At 41.5% G+C, this 20,321-nt stretch overlaps 1 protein-coding gene across 4 annotated transcripts in view; it reads right to left on the reverse strand.

The window, feature by feature from the left end:
• The window catches only part of RELN (reelin), a 480,031-nt gene that overhangs the window by 67,247 nt on the left and 392,463 nt on the right, over window positions 1–20,321 (reverse strand). For all 4 annotated transcript variants that reach the window (XM_050925235.1, XM_050925228.1, XM_050925256.1 and 1 more), the window contains exons 33-38: window positions 20,062–20,250; window positions 19,557–19,830; window positions 17,319–17,459; window positions 17,044–17,221; window positions 8,308–8,392; window positions 2,843–3,025 (exon numbers count right to left, since the gene is read on the reverse strand). In XM_050925235.1, coding sequence (XP_050781192.1) covers window positions 2,843–3,025; window positions 8,308–8,392; window positions 17,044–17,221; window positions 17,319–17,459; window positions 19,557–19,830; window positions 20,062–20,250 — 1,050 coding nt within the window. The remainder of the gene's footprint in view (window positions 1–2,842; window positions 3,026–8,307; window positions 8,393–17,043; window positions 17,222–17,318; window positions 17,460–19,556; window positions 19,831–20,061; window positions 20,251–20,321) is intronic.

Consider the following 20,321-nt stretch of genomic DNA (forward strand, 5'->3'; position numbering starts at 1 on the left):
TGGCCAGTGACCTGTACATGACTTTTACTAAAAATACCCCTAACTAAATCTTAGATGCTGGGGAATGTAGGGTGCTCTAGTGGATGTTGCTGCTCTGAGGGTGGCAGGGGAGGTGGTGTGCTCTGGAGGTTGCTGCTGCTCCTGGGAGGGGGCAGCCAGGGACCCCGCTGCTGCTTCTGAGGGGAGGCGGCCTGGGGCCCCGTCGCTGCTCCTGGGTGGAGGCACGGCCCAAGGCCTCACCACTGCTGCTCCAGGCAGGGGGCGGCCCAGGGTCCCACTGCTGCTGCTGCTGGGGTAGTGGGGGGAGGGTGGCCCAGGGTGCTGCTGCAACTGCTGCTGGGGTGGGAAGGCAGCCCATGGCCAGTGGCCTATTATCACCTAGGCCAACAAGGCCTAGGCCTAAGGCGGCAAATTTGCTCATGCCCCCTCCCCGATTCCGCCTCTTCCCCAAATCCTCAGCCTCCTCCCCCAGGCACGCCGCGCTTCCCTCCTTCCACCTCCCTCCCAGACTTGTCGCGTGAAAGCGCTGGGAGGGAGGGAGAAGTGAGTAGCGGCATTTGGAGGACGCGGAGCAGAGGTGAGCTGGGGCTTGTGCGCATAGGGAATAACCTGGCGGGGGGGGGCTGGGAAGCACTCCCAGCCCCAATCACCTCTGCTCTACCGCTGCCATCTCCCGAGCGCGCCGCAACTCCCCTTCTCCCCCATCCCTCCCAGGCTTGCTGTGTGAAAGTGCTGGGAGGGAGGGAGAAGCGAGTAGTGGCACGCTCGGGGGATAGCGGAGGTGACCTGGGGCTGGTGGGTGTGAGGAGTAACTCTTTGGGGGGCGGCAGGGAACTGCTCCCTGTCCCAGCTCACCATCACTCCACCTCCACCATCCCCCAAGTGTGCCACAACTCCCTTTCTCCCCCATCCCTCCCAGGCTTGCCACAGGGGAGCAGAGGTGAGCTGGAGTGGGGGGGGCGGGCAATTTTTTGAGGGCTTAGGGGCAACAAATCTCTTAATCTGCCATTGCCCATGGCGCCACTGCTGCTCCCAGACTGCTGCTCCAGGGCAGCGGCCAGAACCAGCTGCCTGGGCCCTGGGGTCAGCTGCACCAGTGCTGCAGCTGCAAAAGTCATAAATCCATGACTTCCGTGACCCCATGAAAGACTTGCAGCCTTAGAGTTAGGGTTAGGCTAGCGGATATCATTGTGATCATCTAATGTGACCTCCTGCATAACACAGACCACAGAACTTCCCCGAAAGAATTCCTAGAGCATATCTTTTACAAAAAACACCCAATCTTGATTTAAAACACCAAAACCTTTGATAAATTGTTCCACTGGCTAATTACTCTCACTGTTAAAAATGTATGGCTTATTTCCAGTCTGAATTTGTTTAGCTTCAACTTCCATCTGTTGGACTGCATTATACCTTTCTCTGCTAGATTGAAGAGCTCATTATTAAATATTTGTTCCTGATGTAGGTACTTACAGATATAATCAAGTCACCTCTTAACTTCTCTTTGTTAAGCTAAATAAATTGAGCTCCTTGGCACTGTTACTTTAAGGCATGTTTTCTAATCTAATTATTCTTGTGCTCTTTTCTGAACCCTCTCCAGTTTATCAGCATCTTTCTTGAACCATGGACAGCACAACTGAACACAGTATTCCAGCATCAGTCACACCAGTGGCAAATACAGAAAAAAATAATGTCTCTACTCCTATTTGAAATTCCCATTTATGCATCCAAGGATTGAATTAGCCTTTAGGCCATCATGTTGCATTGGAAGCTTGTGTTCAACTGATTATCCATCATAACCCCTAAATCTTTTTCCGAGTCACTGCTTCCCAGGATAGAGTCCCCCATCCTGTAAGCATAGCCTTCTTTCTTTGTTGCTTGCTGTATACATTTCCATGCTTTTGAGCTGGGACGGATGGCTCTTCTGTATAATTGCCTCTTTCTAGATAATCCACAAAGTGAGTTTGATGTTATCAGAGAGGAGGCTGCAGGGCCTTCTCTCTAGGATATTTCCTATTTAAGGATACTATTTGAAAGGGAGGATGTCATTAAACATTTGCAGGAAGTCCACCAGAAAGATGAACTGGGGGAGGACTATTAGGACTTGGTCTGAATTGGCTTTTAGATAGTTAAGCCAACCAATGGTGAGCTAGAAACAACAAAAAGCCATGTATATAAACAAGAAACCAAACCACTTGAAATAAAACAATTGTTGTATTATGGTGTTTAAATTACCACTAGAATTTTTCAGTGCTTTGATGTCAACATCACGCTATGAATCCTCTGTGGGGTCACTAAGATACTTCTTCTTCATCAGATGTATATCCTAAACTCAGTAGGAACAGACAACATCCTTCTGGATTTATATACAGCTTTGAAGTTTACCTTTCTACTTTAACTACTTTTACACCAATGACCCTGTCTACATAGCCAGAGTCAGGTAAAGGGTGCTTAGTGTAAATGACAATCAGGCCTATTAAGAATAATGAGACAGACCTTAACAAATTTAATTTTATAGATTACATTTCTAAACTCCCCTAAGGACCAAATCCTGCTAATTTTATGCAAGTAGTCCCAATGATATTAAATTACATACTTTTATTTTAAACCATCCACCAGTAATATGGAAACTGCATGCATAAAAAGTACAAGTGTAATGGTATTGTAATGTCTAGCAAATCAAGTCCAAAAAACTTGAAATTTGAGTGTTAAACATACTGTATATAATTACAACAGAATACTGCACAAGATTGAGAGCCCTGATTATTATTTAGCCAAAACAACTTCAGAAATATAACTCTGTAAGCATGTATTTGGAATAACATGTGTTTATCATCTTTACCATTGTTGTAAGGTTGCCAGAGCCTGAAACGTGTAGAATTGGTTTGCGCAGTGTATGGTAGTGGAACGTTAATGAAGAGAACATCAGTAGTTTGAGTGAAGTAAAACTCATCTATTAGATGCCAAGTGATGCCACCGTTGATGGAGTATTGTAGCAGAATGGAATGAGACCTCTCTGGGGTACCTACAGCAAAGTGAATACATTTATGTTCATTATAATCTGATTTGCAAGAAACACTACTTTATAAACATATATTCATATTTAATATAATTAGGTTACTCACACTTTTATTACAGATTTTTACACTATGTATCACTGTTTTTTTTATAACAATTTTAACTGTTGACAGGCAATACACATACTGTACGTATGCATCCTCCTAAGCATTCAACTGGATGGGACTCTGGAAAATGCTACCAATGTAAGGGTTACATTTGCATGAATATTAATAATATACATAATAATAGTTAATTATTTAGAAGCAAAGCAATTTCAGCATTATCATTTTTTATTTTAGGCAAACCATTTCCTTTCCTGCAAAACAACCACCATTTTTCAGCAAATCAATATTGTTTATAGTATCACAAGTTATATCAATACAGAATCATAGCATTATCACCTGTGTTACAATAGTACCCACAACATTCACACCTTTTGGGCAGACAGTCCTCATCCTCAAGAATTTACAAGCTAATCCTACAAGCACTCATGGCAGCAACTTTATTCACGTGAGTTGTTTTACTGATTGAATGATCTGTAGGTATTTACTTATAAGTGTTAATGAAAAAATAATAATGCTTTGCACCTTCAAACTAGACCAGGAATTCTGTGGCTGAACCAAGAGTAAAACTCATGGCTTTTGACTACCAGACCTGACCCTTAAACACAAGACCCTCCTTCCTTCATAAGAACATAAGAATGGCCATAATGGGTCAGACCAATGATTCAGCTTGCCCTGTCTCCTGACAGTGGCTTGTCCCAGATGTTTTAGAGGTAGTGAACAGAACAGGGCAATTTATTCAGTGATCCACCCCCTATCTTCCAGTTCCAGCTTCTGGCAATCAGAGGTTTAGAGACACCCAGAGCATCAGGCTGTATCTCTGACCATCTTGGCTAACAGCCATTGATGGACCTATCCTTTAGGAACTTATCTAATTCTTTTTTGAACCAAGTTATAGTTTTGGCCTTCACAAGATCCCCTGGCAATGAGTTCCACATGTTGACTGTGTGTTGTGTGAAGAAGTATTTTCTTATGTTTGTTCATAACCTGCTGCCTGTGAATTTCATTGCGTGACCTCTGGTTCCTGTGTTATCTAAACGGGTAAATAACATTTCCTTATTTGCTTTTTCCACACCATTCATGATTTTATAGACCTCTGTCATTTCTCTCTTCAGTCATCTCTTTTCCAGGTTGAACAGTTCCAGTTTTTTTAATCTTTCCTCAAATGGAGGCTGTTCCATACTCCTAATCATTTTTGTTGCCCTTCTCTCTATTTTTTCCAATGATAATATATGGGTTTTTTTTGAGATGGCATGACCAGAACTGCGTGCAGTATCCAAGGTGTGGGCATACTCTGAATTTATATAGTGGTATTATGATACTTTCTGTCTTATTATCTAGCCATTTCCTAATGGCTCCAAACATTGTGTTAGCTTTTTTCACTGCTGCTGAACATTGAGCAGATGTTGTCAGAGAAGAATCCATGATGACTCCAAGCTATCTTTCTTGAGCGGTAACTGTAAATTTAGACCCCCATTATTTTGTATGCATAGTTGGGATTACATTTTCAAATGTACATTATTTTGCATTTATCAACATTGAATTTCATCTGCCATTTTGTTGCCCAATCACCCAGGTTTGTGAGATCCCTTTGTAACACTTCACAGTCTGCTTTGTACTTAACAATCTTGTATACATTTGAATCATCTGCTAACTATGCCACCTCATTGTTTACCCCCTTTTCCAGGTCATTCATGAACATGTTGAACAGCACTAGACCCAGTACAGATAATTGAGGACCCTGCTATTTATCTCTCTCTATTCTGAAAATTGACCATTTATTCCCACCCTTTGTTTCCTGTCTTTTAAGCAGTTACTGAATCAGAAGCGGACCTTCCCTTCTATTCCATGACTGCATATTTTGCTTAAGAGTCTTTGGTAAGGGACCTTGTCAAAGGCTTTCTGAAAGTCCAAATATACTATATCCACTGGATCATCCTTGTCCACGTTTGCTGACTCCCCAAAGAATTCTAACAAACTGGTGAGGCATGATTTCCCTTTACAAAAGTCATGTTGACTCTTCCCCAACATATCATGTTCATATATGTGTTGGTATCAGAGGGGTAGCCGTGTTAGTCTGCATCTGTAAAAGCAGCAAAGAGTCCTGTGGCGCCTTATAGACTAACAGACGTATTGGAGCATAAGCTTTCGTGGGTGAATACCCACTTCATCGGATGCATCACCCATGAAAGCTCATGCTCCAATACGTCTGTTAGTCTATAAGGTGCCACAGGACTCTTTGCTGCTTTTACATCTATGTATTGGATAATTCTGTTCTTTACTATAGATTCAACGAATTTGCCTGGTACTAAATTTAAGCTTATCTCTGGAGCCTTTTTAAAAAATTGGTATTACATTATATATCAGCAGTCATTTTGTACAGAGGCTGATTTAGGTGATAAGTTACATACCACAGTTAGTAGTTCTGCAGTTTTGTATTTGAGTTCCTGCAAAACTCTTGGGTGAATATCATCTGGTCCTGGGGACTAATTACTGTTTAATTTATCAATTTGTTCCAAAACCTCCTATTTTGATACCTCAATCTGGGACAGTTCCTCAGATCTGTCACCTAAAAAGAATGGCTCAGGTGTGGGAATCTCTCTCTCATTCTCTGCAATGAAGATGATGCAAAGTATTCATTCAGCTTCTCTGCAATGGCATTGTCTTCCTGGAGTGCTTCTTTAGCACCTTGATCGTCCTGTGACCCTACTGATTGTTTGGCAGGCTTCCTGTGTCTCATGTACTTACAAAAAATTTTACAGTTAGTTTTTGTGTCTTTTGCTAGTTACTTTTCAAATTCTTTTTTGGCCTTCCAAATTATACTTTTACACTTGACTCGCCAGAGTTTATACTTCTTTCTATTTTCCTCACTAGGATTTGACTTCCAATTTTAAAAAGATATTTTTGATCTCTAACTGCCTTTTTTATTCTGTTGCTTGGATAGGATGGTGGGTTTTTTTGGTCCTCCTACTGTTGTTTTTTTATTTGGTGTATACATACAGTTTGAGCCTCTATTACCGTGCTTTTAAAAAGTTTTCATGCAGCTTGTAGCCATTTCATTCTTGGGACTTCTAATTTCTGTTTTACTAGTCTTCTCACTTTTGTGTAGTTCCTCTTTTTCCAAGTTAAATGCTACAGTGATGGGTTTCTTTGGAATTCCCCCCCCCCAGGATGTTAAATTTAATTAATTTGTGGTCACTATTACCAAGTGGGTACGCTATATTCACCTCTTGGACCAGATCCTGTACCTCTCCCCTTGTGTGTTCCAGGACAAACTGCTCCAAGAAGCAGTCATTAATAATGTCTAGCAATGTTATCTCTGCATCCAGGGCTGGCGCTTCCACTAGGCGACCCTAGGTGGTTGCCTAGGGAGGCAGAATTTGTGGGGTGGCATATTGCTGTCCTTGGCAGCAATTCGGCAGTGGGGGGGGGGCTTCCACTCCGGGTCTTCAGTGGAAATTCGGCAGTGGATCCTTCACTCACTCTGGGACCTGCCGCCAAAGTGCCCCGAAGATGCAGAGCAGAAGGACCTCCCGCTGCCGAATGCTCAAGGGAGTGCTGCCGCCTAGGGCGGCACAAACCCTGGTGCCGCTTCTGTCTGCATCCCATCCTGAGGTGACATGTTCCCAGTCAATAAGAGGATGTTGAAATCCCCCATTATTATTGGGTTTTCTGTCCTATGTTACCGAACTTAAAAAACTCTCTGTAATACCTAGTTATTAACATAGGGTCAGATTCTCAAACTCTTACTAATGCTGACTAGCACATTGCTCCAAAAGTAGATTTTACAGGGAGTCTACAGCCCTGCTTCAGAATCTGACCCATAATGTTTTGAGTGTGCATGCTTATTGGAATGATAAGTATACTGAGCCAATCACCTTGGCAATCGTCATATCTTTTTTATTATTATTTTTGAAGGGGTAATTTTGAAAAACAAGAAGTCATCAGCCAAGATTTTGTTAACATGTGCTATTTGGTCATGGTCATAATAGTTATCCTCTTATTTCCATAAAGATGTTTAATAATAGGAGCAAGCAGCCAATTATATTATTAAATGACAGACTGGAAGGATCCAAGCTGAATCCACATGGATTTTTTTTTAAATTGTCCAAACAGAAATCGATTTAAGACTTTTGTTTAAAAAATAACCTATGTGGTTCTGAACTATCTTGGCATTGTTCTTTGGCAAGGAAACTAGTAACTTGGGTGCAACTGTGCAGCCCTTAGCTGCATGTAACTCCCTAGTAAGTTAATAGGAATTTTGCATCCATAAGAATTGCAGGAATGCAAGCTCTGTGCAAGTGGCCCCCTGTGCCTGTGTGGAACTCCACATAAGTTACTGGGGCCCCATGCACCTCCTGTGGTCCACACACACATACCTCCTTTTCTTAATGATGTTATGACACAAGCAAAAAAAAAAAAAAAAAAAAAAAGTCAGGTAATTTGGAAATGAGGATCAGACTGCATCACCAGCTTGATCATACCTATATTAAATAAACTGTTCGGCATTTGTTATTTCTGGTGAACACTGATTATTCTTCACATTCCTATGCTCATTTATATTATGTCTACTTGGACATCAGATGGTGGCAACTTTTGATCTCTGTCAAGCTGGGTTAGATTTAAATCAGCAATGAGCACATGAAATCTCCACAGTTTATTACTAATCCCCTAAGTCATCCAGTATAGAGATCATTGTATTAATTAATCAGTTGCTAAAAACCATTTACAATAATTTTGACCTATGAAATTCCAAAAATCTTTAAATTATAATTTTTCTTTTATGCATCTAGAGAGTACTCAAAAATGTTTCTGGGCAGCACAAGTCTCTAGGTTGAGACTGCATGTGACATAACGAGCTAGAGCTTGGATTTCATTTTAAGGCCAAGTTATAAACCCCTGGATAAAGGAAGTAGGAACAGAAGGGGTGATAGCTTTAATAAGAGTAAAGATAACAGCACACCTTTCATTAGTTTAATGTTTCTTCTTAGCTAGAATAAGTATAGTGAACCTATTTGGTATTAAAATGAGCATGATAAAAAATCTCATAAAAGTTTCAATGTTATTTAGCATTAACTAATGGTCATTTAAATTAATTTTGTAAATTTAAACCTACATACTTCTCTGTAATGTTATAATATATGAGTAAAACTACTGAAAAAACACAAATAAATAGTGAACCTACCTTTTGCTATAAATTTAAATGAAAACTGGATGTATATAGTATTTGTACAATCTAGATCTCTTGAAACAAGCATTCTCATCCCTTCCTGTAAATACAGAACATACATAGAAAATTACTGTTTCCCATATGTTACATTAGCATGTCTATATTTCAGTCTTGCTACATAGTTCTAAATAAGTACTGTAAAGGCTTAGTTAAAAATCAAGAAACCGAACTGATAAAACAATTTTTCCAGAATTCATATATACTTTTACAGAAACATCTAACTCTTGATAATAGGCTGCATTATACAGTCTGCATTATTATAGCTGTTTTCTGCGTATTCTAAATAGAGTTTACACTGATCTTGAGCTTCCATTTCATAGTAGCATATTTTAATACGATCTCACTTTAAACAGCACAATGTGAGAAGAATAACATAGCATGGATCAATGATGATCCTAATATTTCACAAAAACTCATGAAATCACTAAGCAATATTTAATTGTGATAGATAGGGTAAGAGCGGCATGGAGGGAAGAATGCCAGGAAAAAAACAAAAATAGAGAGAGAATGGACAATTTCTTACTGATAATTTCCTTTTTGCTAGCACCATCACCCACAATTCTGAATGTCTGGGTTGCTCGCCTCCAGGGCCGGTCCCAGGCACCAGCAAAGGAAGTAAGTGCTTTGGGTGGCCAATGGAAAGGGGTGGCATGTCCAGGTCTTCAGTGGCAATTTGGCGGCAGGTCCCTTGGTCCCTCTCGGAGCAAAGGACCCGCCGCCGAATTGGCATCGAAGACTGAAGCGGCACAGCAGGGCTGTCACTGAAGTGCTGCCGATTGCAGTTATCCCCCATCTGCCCCCAGCTTTGCTGCTTGGGGTGGCAAAAAAGCTGGAGCCAGCCCTTCTTGCCTCTCTCTGCAGCTCACAAAGACAGATCAGCCTTTCGGTGCTGCATGATCTGGTCATACTGCCTCTGCTCTTGCTTGCTACCAGATGAGTTATTCCCAAACTCTAAAACTTGCATAACATCATTAACACCACATATTCCAGAGAAAATGAAATGATTATGTATATTAGATCAAAGAAGATGGTCATATGGTAATGAATCCATTTAATATCTGACTCTTGACTCTTAAGCCATTCAGGGTGGGTCAAATTACGGGAGATGTTGCTAGCAGAAAGGAAATTAACACCAAGAAATTTTCCATTCTGCAACCCAACATCTCCCATAATTCTCGATGTCTGGAAAGTAGCAATTAGTGAACGGATGCAAGGTGGGTTATGAAACAAGTATCATAGGAAAGAAGTACCCCATTTTTTGCGAGCTCTCTCAAAAGTCCATATCATTTCTGAAGCACCTCCCTGGCAAAGGAGACTTCTCCAGAAAACAGAAGCTCCACTTTGCAGCGCTTAATGAAGGTGTTAGCTGTAGACCAATGAGAACTTTGCAAATTTCTAAAGTGGATGCACGTATTTGTTGTTAAGGATGTCATAGAATGCACCTTGAGCCCTTCTGGGACAGGAACCTCTGATGATCTGTAGACTTCCTGTCATAAACAGATAGCTAAGGGTTAACATCTCTTTCACCTGGAAAGAAGTGATCTGAAACACCTGACCAGAGGACCAATCAGGAAACGGGACTTTTTCGGATCTGGGTGGAGGGAAGTTTGTGTGTGAGTCTTTTGTTCTGGGGTCTTCTGCCTGCACTCTCTCGGCTATGAGAAGTGATTTCTGTTTCCTGCTTTCTAATCTTCTGTTTCCATGTTGTAAGTACAATATAGTAAGGCAGTAAGGTTTCTATTGTTTTTCTTTTTGTATTTACATGGATATAGTTGCTGGAGTGCTTTGAATTGTATTCTTTTTGAATAAGGCTGTTTATTCAATATTCTTTTAAGCAAATGACCCTGTATTTGTCACCTTGATACAGGGAGACCATTTTTATGTATTTTTCTTTCTTTTTATATAAAGCTTTCTTTTAAGACCTGTTGGAGTTTTTCTTTACTGGGGAACTCCAGGGAATTGAGTCTGCAGCTCACCAGGGAATTGGTGGGAGGAAGAAGTCAGGGGAAAATCTGTGTGTGTTAGATTTACTAGCCTGACTTTGCATTCCCTCTGGGTGAAGAGGGAAGTGCTTGTGTTTCCAGGACTGGAAATAAAGAGGGTGGAATCCCTCTGTTTAGATCCATGGAGTTTACTTCTGTGTCTCTCTCCAGGAACACCTGGAGGGGGGAAGGGAAAAGGTTTATTTCCCTTTGTTGTGAGACTCAAGGGATTTGGGTCTTGGGGTCCCCAGGGAAGGTTTTGGGGGGACCAGAGTGCCCCAAAACACTCTAATTTTTTGGGTGGTGGCAGCTTTACTAGGTCCAAGCTGGTAACTAAGCTTGGAGGTTTTCATGCTAACCCCCATATTTTGGACGCTAAGGTCCAAATTTGGGACTAGGTTATGATACTTCCACATTACACAGTCTAATTATACATTACTTTGTGATGGAGGACTTGGAAGTTCTGAGTCCCTGGCATTTGGGGTGGAAGGACATGAATAGAGAGCCCAGTCTTCTTATGGATTCTGTATGCTTGAGATGTTCTCTTGACATCAAAGATGCCACACCTTTCTAGTTGGACAGAACAAAGGAAGCACAAACTCTTGGCAAGTGTGCCAGGAGGATTTTACATTAGGAAGAAAGGTCCTGAATACCACCTTGTTTTTGTGTAACACGCAGTAATGTTCCTGTATAGATAAGGCCGCCAGCTCTGATACATTCCTGGTGGAACTGACAGCTACTGAGAAACAAGTCTTAATGGATAAATAAAAGGTCAATACTGAAATTAGAGGTTTGAAGGCATGGATTGCCATGGACCAGAAAACTACATGAAGGTCCCATTTTTTGAAGAGTGACCTGACAACTGGTCCGGCTAATCAAACTGCTTGAAGATGTCTGGCTAGCTGTGGATTGTCTGCCAGGGAGCTGGAGGACCCTGTGAATAGCACACTAATAAAAGCAAACACCTGACACACAATGGTACTGGGATGAAGGCCTTGGTCTATGCTTTCTTGGAGGAAGTCCGGAATAGTTGGAATTCCTGGATTTCTGGGATTTGCACTGTGCTCTTGGCACCAGTTGTTGAATCTGGGCCAGAGAGAGGAGTATGCTTTTAGTGCTCTCCTAGGCGAAAGCAATGTCTAAACAACTCTGGGAGGTAGATCAAGACTTTCTAGAGCTTCCCTCTCAATAGGCAGGCTGTTGAAGTCATTTTGGGTCTGGATGAAGAAGAGGGCTTGCGAGAGGATGTCTGGTCTCCATGGAAGTTGGAGTTGGGGCTCCATTAGGTCTGAGATCCAAGGTCTCCTCGGTCAGTGAGGAGTTTTCAGTATTTACCATTACCGGTTCTCTTTTTATTTTCAGGACCACCTTCTCCAGTAGTTGAAAGGGTGGAAATGTATAGAGTAGGCCCTGCAGCCACCTGTGTGATAAGGCATCTATTCCCATGGATCTAGGGTTTGCCTCCATTGTGAAGTATTTTGGCCTTCTTGTGTTTGTACAATCTGAGAACAGGCTGGTTGGAGAGAGGTTGACAGTCTGAACTAGGAGATCGAAAACCTCCTGATTCAGGCTCTACTCAGAGTTTTGACCCTGCACCCGCTGAGCCAGTCTGTCTGTTAGTTCAGGTCCCCTTTGATGTGAATCAATCTCAGGGAAAGAAGGCACTGTTCTGCCCACCTTACTATTTCCACTGATTCTGCGTATAGTACTGAATTCAGGGTTGTTTAAATATATAACCATAATCGTACTGTCTGATTGAAATAGGGCACTGATCCCCTTCAGGGTAGGCTGGAACCATCAGAGAGCTAACTTAATTACTTTCAGCTCTAGACGGTTTATCCTGGGAGCCTTTTTCTCCTGGCTCCACAGGCCCTGAGCTGTTTGGGTCTCCAGGTGAGCGTCGATTGTGAGGACTAAAGGATCTAGAAGAGCGATGGGCATGCCTTTGTGGACATTGTCTTGGGCTGACCACCAATATAAGGAGTTGAATACTGTCAGAACCTGTCCTTGATCTTACAGGACGTGGTCTCACACCTTCAGAAAGAAAGCTTGAAGACATCTGATGTCTGACTGTGCCCATGCAAAAAAGTCCTAGTAGTTGGAGGCATAGTACTAGGGTGGGCCTCCTGTGGCTCTGGAGCAAGGAAATACATTCCTGGATGGAACCAGGGAACTTTTCTTGGCACTGATGATGAAGCCATGCTCCTGAAGGAGATTCAATGTCCAAGATGTGGTCCTGTGCACTGCTGACTGTGATAGAGCGCTGATCACAATGTCATCCAGACATGGTTACTGGTCAGTTTCCTGCAATCTGGCTATTATCACCACCATCATCTTTGTAACAACTCTGGGGCTGAGGACAGGCTAAATGGGAATTTTTGGTACTGCTAATGTTTCCTGTTGTAGGCGAACCTCAGACGTTTGCAGTTGCACTGTCTGAGAAGGATATGGAAAAGTGTCCACTAGAACTACTGAAATTAAGAATTCCCCCGGGTCAGGAATGAAACTGTACAGGCCATGGTTTACATCCAAACCTTCATTTTCTTCATCCACTTGTTGATCTTTTGAGGTTAAGAATGGCTCCGAGACATGTACTTCTGTACAATGAAGATGATGGAGCAGAACCGAGATAATTTTCTTCTTCTTTCTTCTCTCTTTCACTCCCATATCCAGATGATGAAATATTTTGTTCTGGATCAGATTGTGTTTTCTGGAGTCATGGGAGCTGGGTGACTGGAGGAAGAATGGAACGGGTGGAGCCCACCACATGAGGAAGTATCTCTGGCTTACTATTTTCCTGATGCACTTGTCTGTAGTTGATGCAACCCATTCCTCTAGGAAATGGAAAATCCTGCTCCCTAACTTCAACTCTGGATGGAGGCCTATGTGATCTTTGTCATAAAGTGGATTTTGGGATGGAGGTAGAGCTCCATTTGGACTTCCACCCCCCCCTCCCGACTTCGAATCCACTGTTTTCCACTGAGGAATCTATTGTCCCTTTGCTGCTACCTCTGTGAGGATGAGGAGTGAAAGAAGCATCTCTGATAGTAAAGGCTGGTCTATATCACCTCCTGAAGGCACTTAGTGGTGAAAGGAGAGACAGTTTGGATTTGCTGCACTGTCAACCATTGTTGTAACCAACTTTTCTCCAAAAAGGAGGGATCATGTAAACTTGGCTGAGCACAGAACCTGCTTACAGTGAGTATCCACTTTCCAGGATAGGCGCCGTAGTGGGTGCCTGGCTACTGAGCTGGAAGCCATGGCTCGGGGTGAGGACCTTATTGCATCCACTGAGGTGTCAGCTACAAACATTGTTGCTAGGGTGAATTTCTTTAAAGTGGAGCCAAAGTCAGAGTGATCTCTGTCTTTAAGGGCTTTGAGATCTTCCAGCCAGGAAGGAGATGCTCTTTCAAAGCAGGTAGCTGCCAGGGATGCTCAGAGGGTGACAGAAGAGGCTTCAAAGCCTTTTTTGAGAGTGGCCTTAATCTTTCTATCCATGGGTTCCTTAGGATCAATCTCCCCCTCTTAAGGAATGAACATATTCCTCGGCAAGGTCGCTACAGCGTGTCACCCTTTGGTATCTCAGCAATAGAGCCCTTTGGTACTTGAATGTTATAGAGCCTGGAGTTTGCTCTTGTTAACATGCTTGCTCTGATCAGGCTTGTTCCATTAACCCCTCATCGCTTCCTTGAAGGAGGAGTGAAGGGCTATTGCAGCCTCAGGAGAGGATTCTGAGACGAGAAATTTACTCTGAGGTTTACTCTCAAGAGCATGCTCAGGTTTCACAGCCAGACAGCTCACCTTCTTCAGTGGGGGAGGGGAAGGAGGAGAAGAAAGAGGAGTCAGAAGATTCTTATCTTCTGTTCTTTTGTGTGCCTTTTCTTTCCCCTTTTTAGCTTTTTTTTTAACCTTTTTAGTGTGCTTTGAGAGTGTACCTCTGCTGTGGCTTGGTGATGCCTTTTGTGGCTTGCCTTCCTTATGACATAGAGTCCTTTTGAGAGGACTGTCACACTTCCCCTGGGATCGGGAGGGGGAACTCATTGTCAGAGTCCTCCCTGCTGGAAGGCTGATTACAAACCCTGCTTTTTTCCCCAGGGCACTCAGGATCCATTTTAAGACTAGGGGGAAGGGAGGGAGATTTGTGGCCCTGCAACCTCCCCTCTTTGTTCTGCAGGGGTCCCATGGGATTTATCTCGTGAGTCAAGTGGTCAGGGCCCTCCTTGCTTTTGGAGCCTCTCCCTGCTCCCAGTCCATTTTTCCCATTTGGAGTCACAGCTGCCTCTGTGGGTAGGGGACCCCATCTGCCTGTCCAACTCAGGATCTAACAGAGTTAGGGACAAAAGGCTGGGTGCAGGCTGGGCACACCTCACCATCTGCTGAGTCTGGCAAAGCTGCCTCACGTAGAGCACCACTTGGCTTTGATCTGATGCTTTCTTGGCTGCTCTGCCATGCCTGTAAGGGGCACAGGAGCTAGCAGGAAGATGCTGCAGGGGAGGCTCAGGGAGTCTTAAACCCCCAAAAGGTTGACAGACCCAAGGAGGAGGAGGAGGAATGTCAAGGAGGGAGAGTGCTGCTCCCCACTGCCCAAAAAAATAGGCAGAAAAGTTAAAATAGGAGGAGGAAGAACGGAAGCAAAAGAACCATCACCGTCTGCTGCTGCAGAGGCACAGAGTCTGTCATCATGCAGGAACAGAGGGAGCTTGGCCAGACCATGCAGCAACAAAACTCTGCCTCTGTGAACTGCAGAAAGAGGAGAGCAGCCCAGATGTCCAGAATTGTGGGAGACAGATGGCTGCAGAAACCAAAAAGCAAGCAATTGAATTTTTAATCACATTGTCAAGTTTTGCTAAAGGATGCTTGTACTGGTGATAGGGCGTACAATACAATCAGATTGTTACATCCTTGAATCCATAGGACACAGGTCTGAAAAGGACCTCCTTGGTCATCGAATCCAGTCTCCTATTGCAGGAAAACTCATCATATAATCCCATTTATACATTTATTAAGATCTATTTTAGGTTGCTTGCCCTCACTACTCCTACTGGAACACTGTTCCAGAACCTCATTCCTCTGGTGGTTCTAATTTTCAGCTTAAATTTATTCATGGCCATTTTATAACCATTTGTTCTTTGCCAAAATTGTACTTTAGTTTAAATTGCTCTTTTCCACCTACAGACTCTAATACCTCCCTGATGTATTTATAAAGAGGAGTCAGATCCATGCTCAGCCATTGATTTGCAAGCTTAAACAATCCAAGCTCTTTTAGCCTCCACTCATAAGATAGGCTCTCCATTCCCTTGATCATCCTGGTAGCCTTTCTCTGCACCTGTTCTAGTTTGAACCCATATTCTCTTTTGGGTCTTTCTGTTCAACCGCTATAATACTCAGCTCTGACTGTTTGCTGGAGCTTTGTGGGACTACTGGCATATTAACAACAACATTGTCAGCACCATTAAGCTTTTATATAGATCCCAAAGGGCTTTACAAAGGAGGTAAATATTGTAACACAATCCTTTTAAAATGGGAATAGATCAAAGCACATTAACATAGTGTTAATATGTGTCAGCAGGATCCACCTGGACATTAGTCCACGGCAGGCTAGTTTCAGGTACATTCACACCCCCGTTTGCTGTGAACTAATTGTTCATCTAGACAAGCCCTAAGTGGATGGCCCTGACTTTGTGTGGATCTGGGGAGCAAAACCACTGCTCATTTGGCAGGAATTTGGCAATCCCAGACTCCGCATGGAGTTCCTCACAGATTTTTCCCCTCTTCTAGGGTTTCCTTCCTCAGGTATTTCTTCAGGAAGTATCTATCCAGGTTTAAGACAGTTAATATTCTTAATGTGATTTTGATTATCTGAAGTTGCTTAGCTGGAAAGAAATAGAAGTTGTGCAAAGAAATATTTTTAAAGATTTCACTGATTACACCTAAATTAATATTTACACTTTATTTTTGAGAAGCACTAAACTAATGGTGTGACAACATAGCTGTGGATTTGCACTCTAACTGAAAACAGCTTGCATGTCAGCTCAAAACTAGAGTGCTTGTGGGAACAAAAACATATCTTAAGGTTATAAAGGAAGTGCAAAGTTTGGAAAGTAAGCTCTATTCTGTCTTACATATTTGATTTTTTACTTTATCTATCTATCTATCTATCTATCTATCTATCTATCTATCTATCTATCTATCTATCTAACTTCATAAAAATAAAATTTAAGAATATACATTAAACACATAATTAAATATAAAATAATGCTAAATAATCCACATCATACAAAATTTGCAAAGATAAGTAGGTTGAGATTTATAAAATTAGCAATGGGATTTACAAAACTAGTAGGGGATTTAGACACAACTCCCATTAATTTTTCCAAGCCAATTATTGGAGTTGTGTGCCCAAACCCTATAATTGGCAAGGAAAAATTTCAATCATGGAGTTTTATTTTCAGCTTTCAGCTTTGTTAGAAATGACAGCAGATGCTAAAGTAGAAATTGGAAAAATAATATGTTAAATGTTCAAAAAAGGAAACGTGCTGAACACAGTGAATATAACTCAGGCCAGAAAATAGTATCAAAGGTGAAAAATAACCTCTTGTCTAAAATTATTAAAATAATCATTTGCAGGAAACAAAGAAAGGAAAATATACTTGCTATTATTAAGAGTATTGATATTTTATTAAATATTTGAATATAAATAATATCTAACCCCTTTAAAAATGAGAGCGGTTCCAGATTTGATTGTGTCACTGTTCAGGTTTCCCCTCTCGGCACCATAGACTTCAGGCCAAAGATCAGGATGCAAGTTACCGTTGAAGTCATCTTTCAGAACAGAAGGCAGAGGTGCAACAGGGACACAGTACGGACCTCCAAAGCCTCGGTCACACCTGGCAACATATTGGTGGAAAAAGGATTAATCTATCTGAGGTAATAAAAATACAACTTTACTATGAAAACAGCATGATGTCAAGTTTGTCTACTTACACACACTGGCCTGAGTCACAGATTCCATGGCCAGAGCACATCCAGGGACATCCTGTAGCCAAGACTACATTATCTATAGCCCACGAACCTGCTCCAGGAGTGTAATCATATTGAATCCATCTGAAACGTGTTCTGGGAGAGCTAGCAAAACAGAGAAAACAGAACTCACTTCGAAAAACAGCTGCATCTGCATTTGGGAAAAGCAGTAGAAATATTTTAAATGTATTCCAGCTGAAACTGAACCCTATCCTGGAGTCCTTCTTAGGCAAAATTCTAACTGACTCTAACAGGAGTATAGCCTAAATGAAAACTGATTTAAGGATTTTAGGATTATTGTGCTTATTTCTCTTCAGTATCTAACTCTCTGAGTCTCCATTTTTCAATATTGTACACATAGTTGGGGGGGAGGGATAGCTCAGTGGTTTGAGAATTGGCCTGCTTAACCCAGGTTGTAAGCTCAAACCTCAAGGGGGCCACTTAGGGATCTGGGGTAAAATCAGTATTTTGGTCCTGCTAGTGAAGGCAGGTGGCTGGATTCAATGACCTTTCAAGGTCCCTTCCAGTTCTATGAGATAGGTTATCTCCATTAATTTACTTTATTTATTTATAGTACTTTGCAATGGGACATGTATGATGCTGAATTCATTGCTTAGATTTATGGTTCAGATGTGTGCACCATTTAACACAATGTAGTTGAGCAAGAGGTATTAAATACATTAGTATTCAATAGCTTGTTGCACACACAAATAACTTTTCAATGCAGCTAGGAGTTTATCTGTATGAATCAGTTTGTTTTAAACTATGATATGTCAAGCTAAAATTCAGAAGACAGAGAGCCCTCTCCTGTGCCCATTGACACGGAAGTAGGATTGGGTCCTGTGTATTGTCAGGGTTTTAAAAAAATCATAATTTCATTAGAATGAGAAGGCAGATGAAAGATCTTCTCCAGTATCATGTAAGGAAGAAGGAATGAAAATATATATTTCTATAACTATTGCTCATCCTGCAGTACATTATGGTTAGCTGGAGGAAAAAAGTTGAAAAATCTAAACAAAGATGCTATTGGTTAGATGATCTTGGATTTGTTCAGGCAGGTAACATGCAGTAGACTGGAACGCATTGCATACCATACCATCTATAGCACTGAATGCAAAAATCCCATTAACGTCAATAGGATCAGGATGGGGCCCAATGTATGAAGAAGACTATTTGGGAACAGAGGCATGGCATAGTGGACTGTGCAGTGGGATTTGGTGCTATGAGTTGAGTTCTAGCCCCTATTCTGATGTTGACTTTCTGTGTGACCTTGGATATGTCACACTAACTACTAGGTACCTGTTTTTTATTCTGTAAAAGGGAGTAACAGCATTTACCATAAGGGTGTGAGGCTTAATCAGTTAATATTTGTAGAGGGTTTTGGTGAGGTAAAGCACTAAGATGTGTAATGCTAAGTATTATTATCATTAGTGTGTTAATACTTAGCGTTACACAGTTTAATGCTATTCCTAAACTTGGAGAATGGGTTCATTAAGAAAGCAGAACTCAGCACATCTGCCATGTTTGGTTACAACTGTGTCTTATTCATATTAAGGAGCAGGGTTTTAATTCTTCCTAAAAATGGAATTTTTTTCCCAATCAGAGAGGTTGAGGTTCGCAGGTTCAGCAGCAGCACATTCTGATTTTCTTTAATGTCACAATTAATTCTGCCTTAGTGGGTGTTATGTGGTTATGCTATGTAAGATATAAATTTTATCATTCCTATACGGATGTGATGATGGCTTAATTAAATCTGACATAGGAAGGACGTATGGGGTCTTATTATTGTAAAAGTGCATAAATCTTGGTCTGAAATGGCATCGTATCTATCTGTGCACATGGCAAAATGCCTTTATTTTAAGGTGTTTTTCTTCTGAAATGTGTGAGTGCATTAATTTTTGACACTTCATTGGTGAATCTTTAAAACCCCATAGTAGATTTACAGCTGTTGTTCTGGTTAGGTCAGAGGCAAGACTCAAGAATTCACTTAGCTAACTTTGATACTTTCACAGACTCTTGCAGCTCATATTATATCTGTTGAAATATTTTAAAGTGCAGTTTATAGGGATGATGTGTTTATTTTCTGGCACATTTCATATTTAATTAAGAAATAATCAGAAAATTCCCAAGCTGAGACATATTTGTTCAGATTAGTTCAGAAAAGCCTATATTTTGATATATAGCCAACATAACAATTCTCACATGGTTGCAAGTGGAAGGTAGACAGTAATTCGCTTCCAGTTCTGGAATCTTTCTGATCTGTAAATTGAACTCTCAGTGTAATGCTGACAACCTATGCTTGGAGGAACACACTCTTCAGTCACCAGGTGCCAGTCTCTCCCATTATTTAAGGAATACTGCAAGTGAATGCCATGGGAATCGCTGAATGGCTTACTGCAACCCATACTCAGCTCAAACTGCAGGAAAGTGGAGGCTGACACATGGAAATCCCAAGTCTCAGCATAACGAGGTTTACCTAAGAAAAGAGAACAAAAATACTTTCTTATTATGTAACTTTTTAATATTATGTAATGTTTGCTTTTTCCTTGGGCTCAGCATTTTCTACTTTATAGCCTGAAAGCATTTCTCCTTTCCCCAACAGACTATTATACAACTATTCCCCATTTTTAAAATGGATCCTATAAAGACCTAAGCCCCCGTAGCCTAAAATATAGGCCCATTCAGACCTTCCTTTAGAGACACATACCAGTATCTTCACTGAACATCAGAGCTGTATCCATAGATAGACAGTCAATATCTACTTGACCCCCTTGGATCCTGTACCAACTTGCTTGTAAATCCGCAGATCCATCAAATTTATCTTGAAAACCAGTTTGAGAGCTGTCATTCATTCCTATAAGGACATCATCCAAGGCCCACTGTGCTGAAAGTTTCCCTACGAACAGAAAGACAGGGAGGTTAGTGGAGCCCCAGTAGGATATTTAATCATGTCTGTACTATTCATGC

Source organism: Gopherus flavomarginatus, chromosome 1, assembly GCF_025201925.1.
Source record: "Gopherus flavomarginatus isolate rGopFla2 chromosome 1, rGopFla2.mat.asm, whole genome shotgun sequence".
Lineage (NCBI taxonomy): Eukaryota > Metazoa > Chordata > Testudines > Testudinidae > Gopherus > Gopherus flavomarginatus.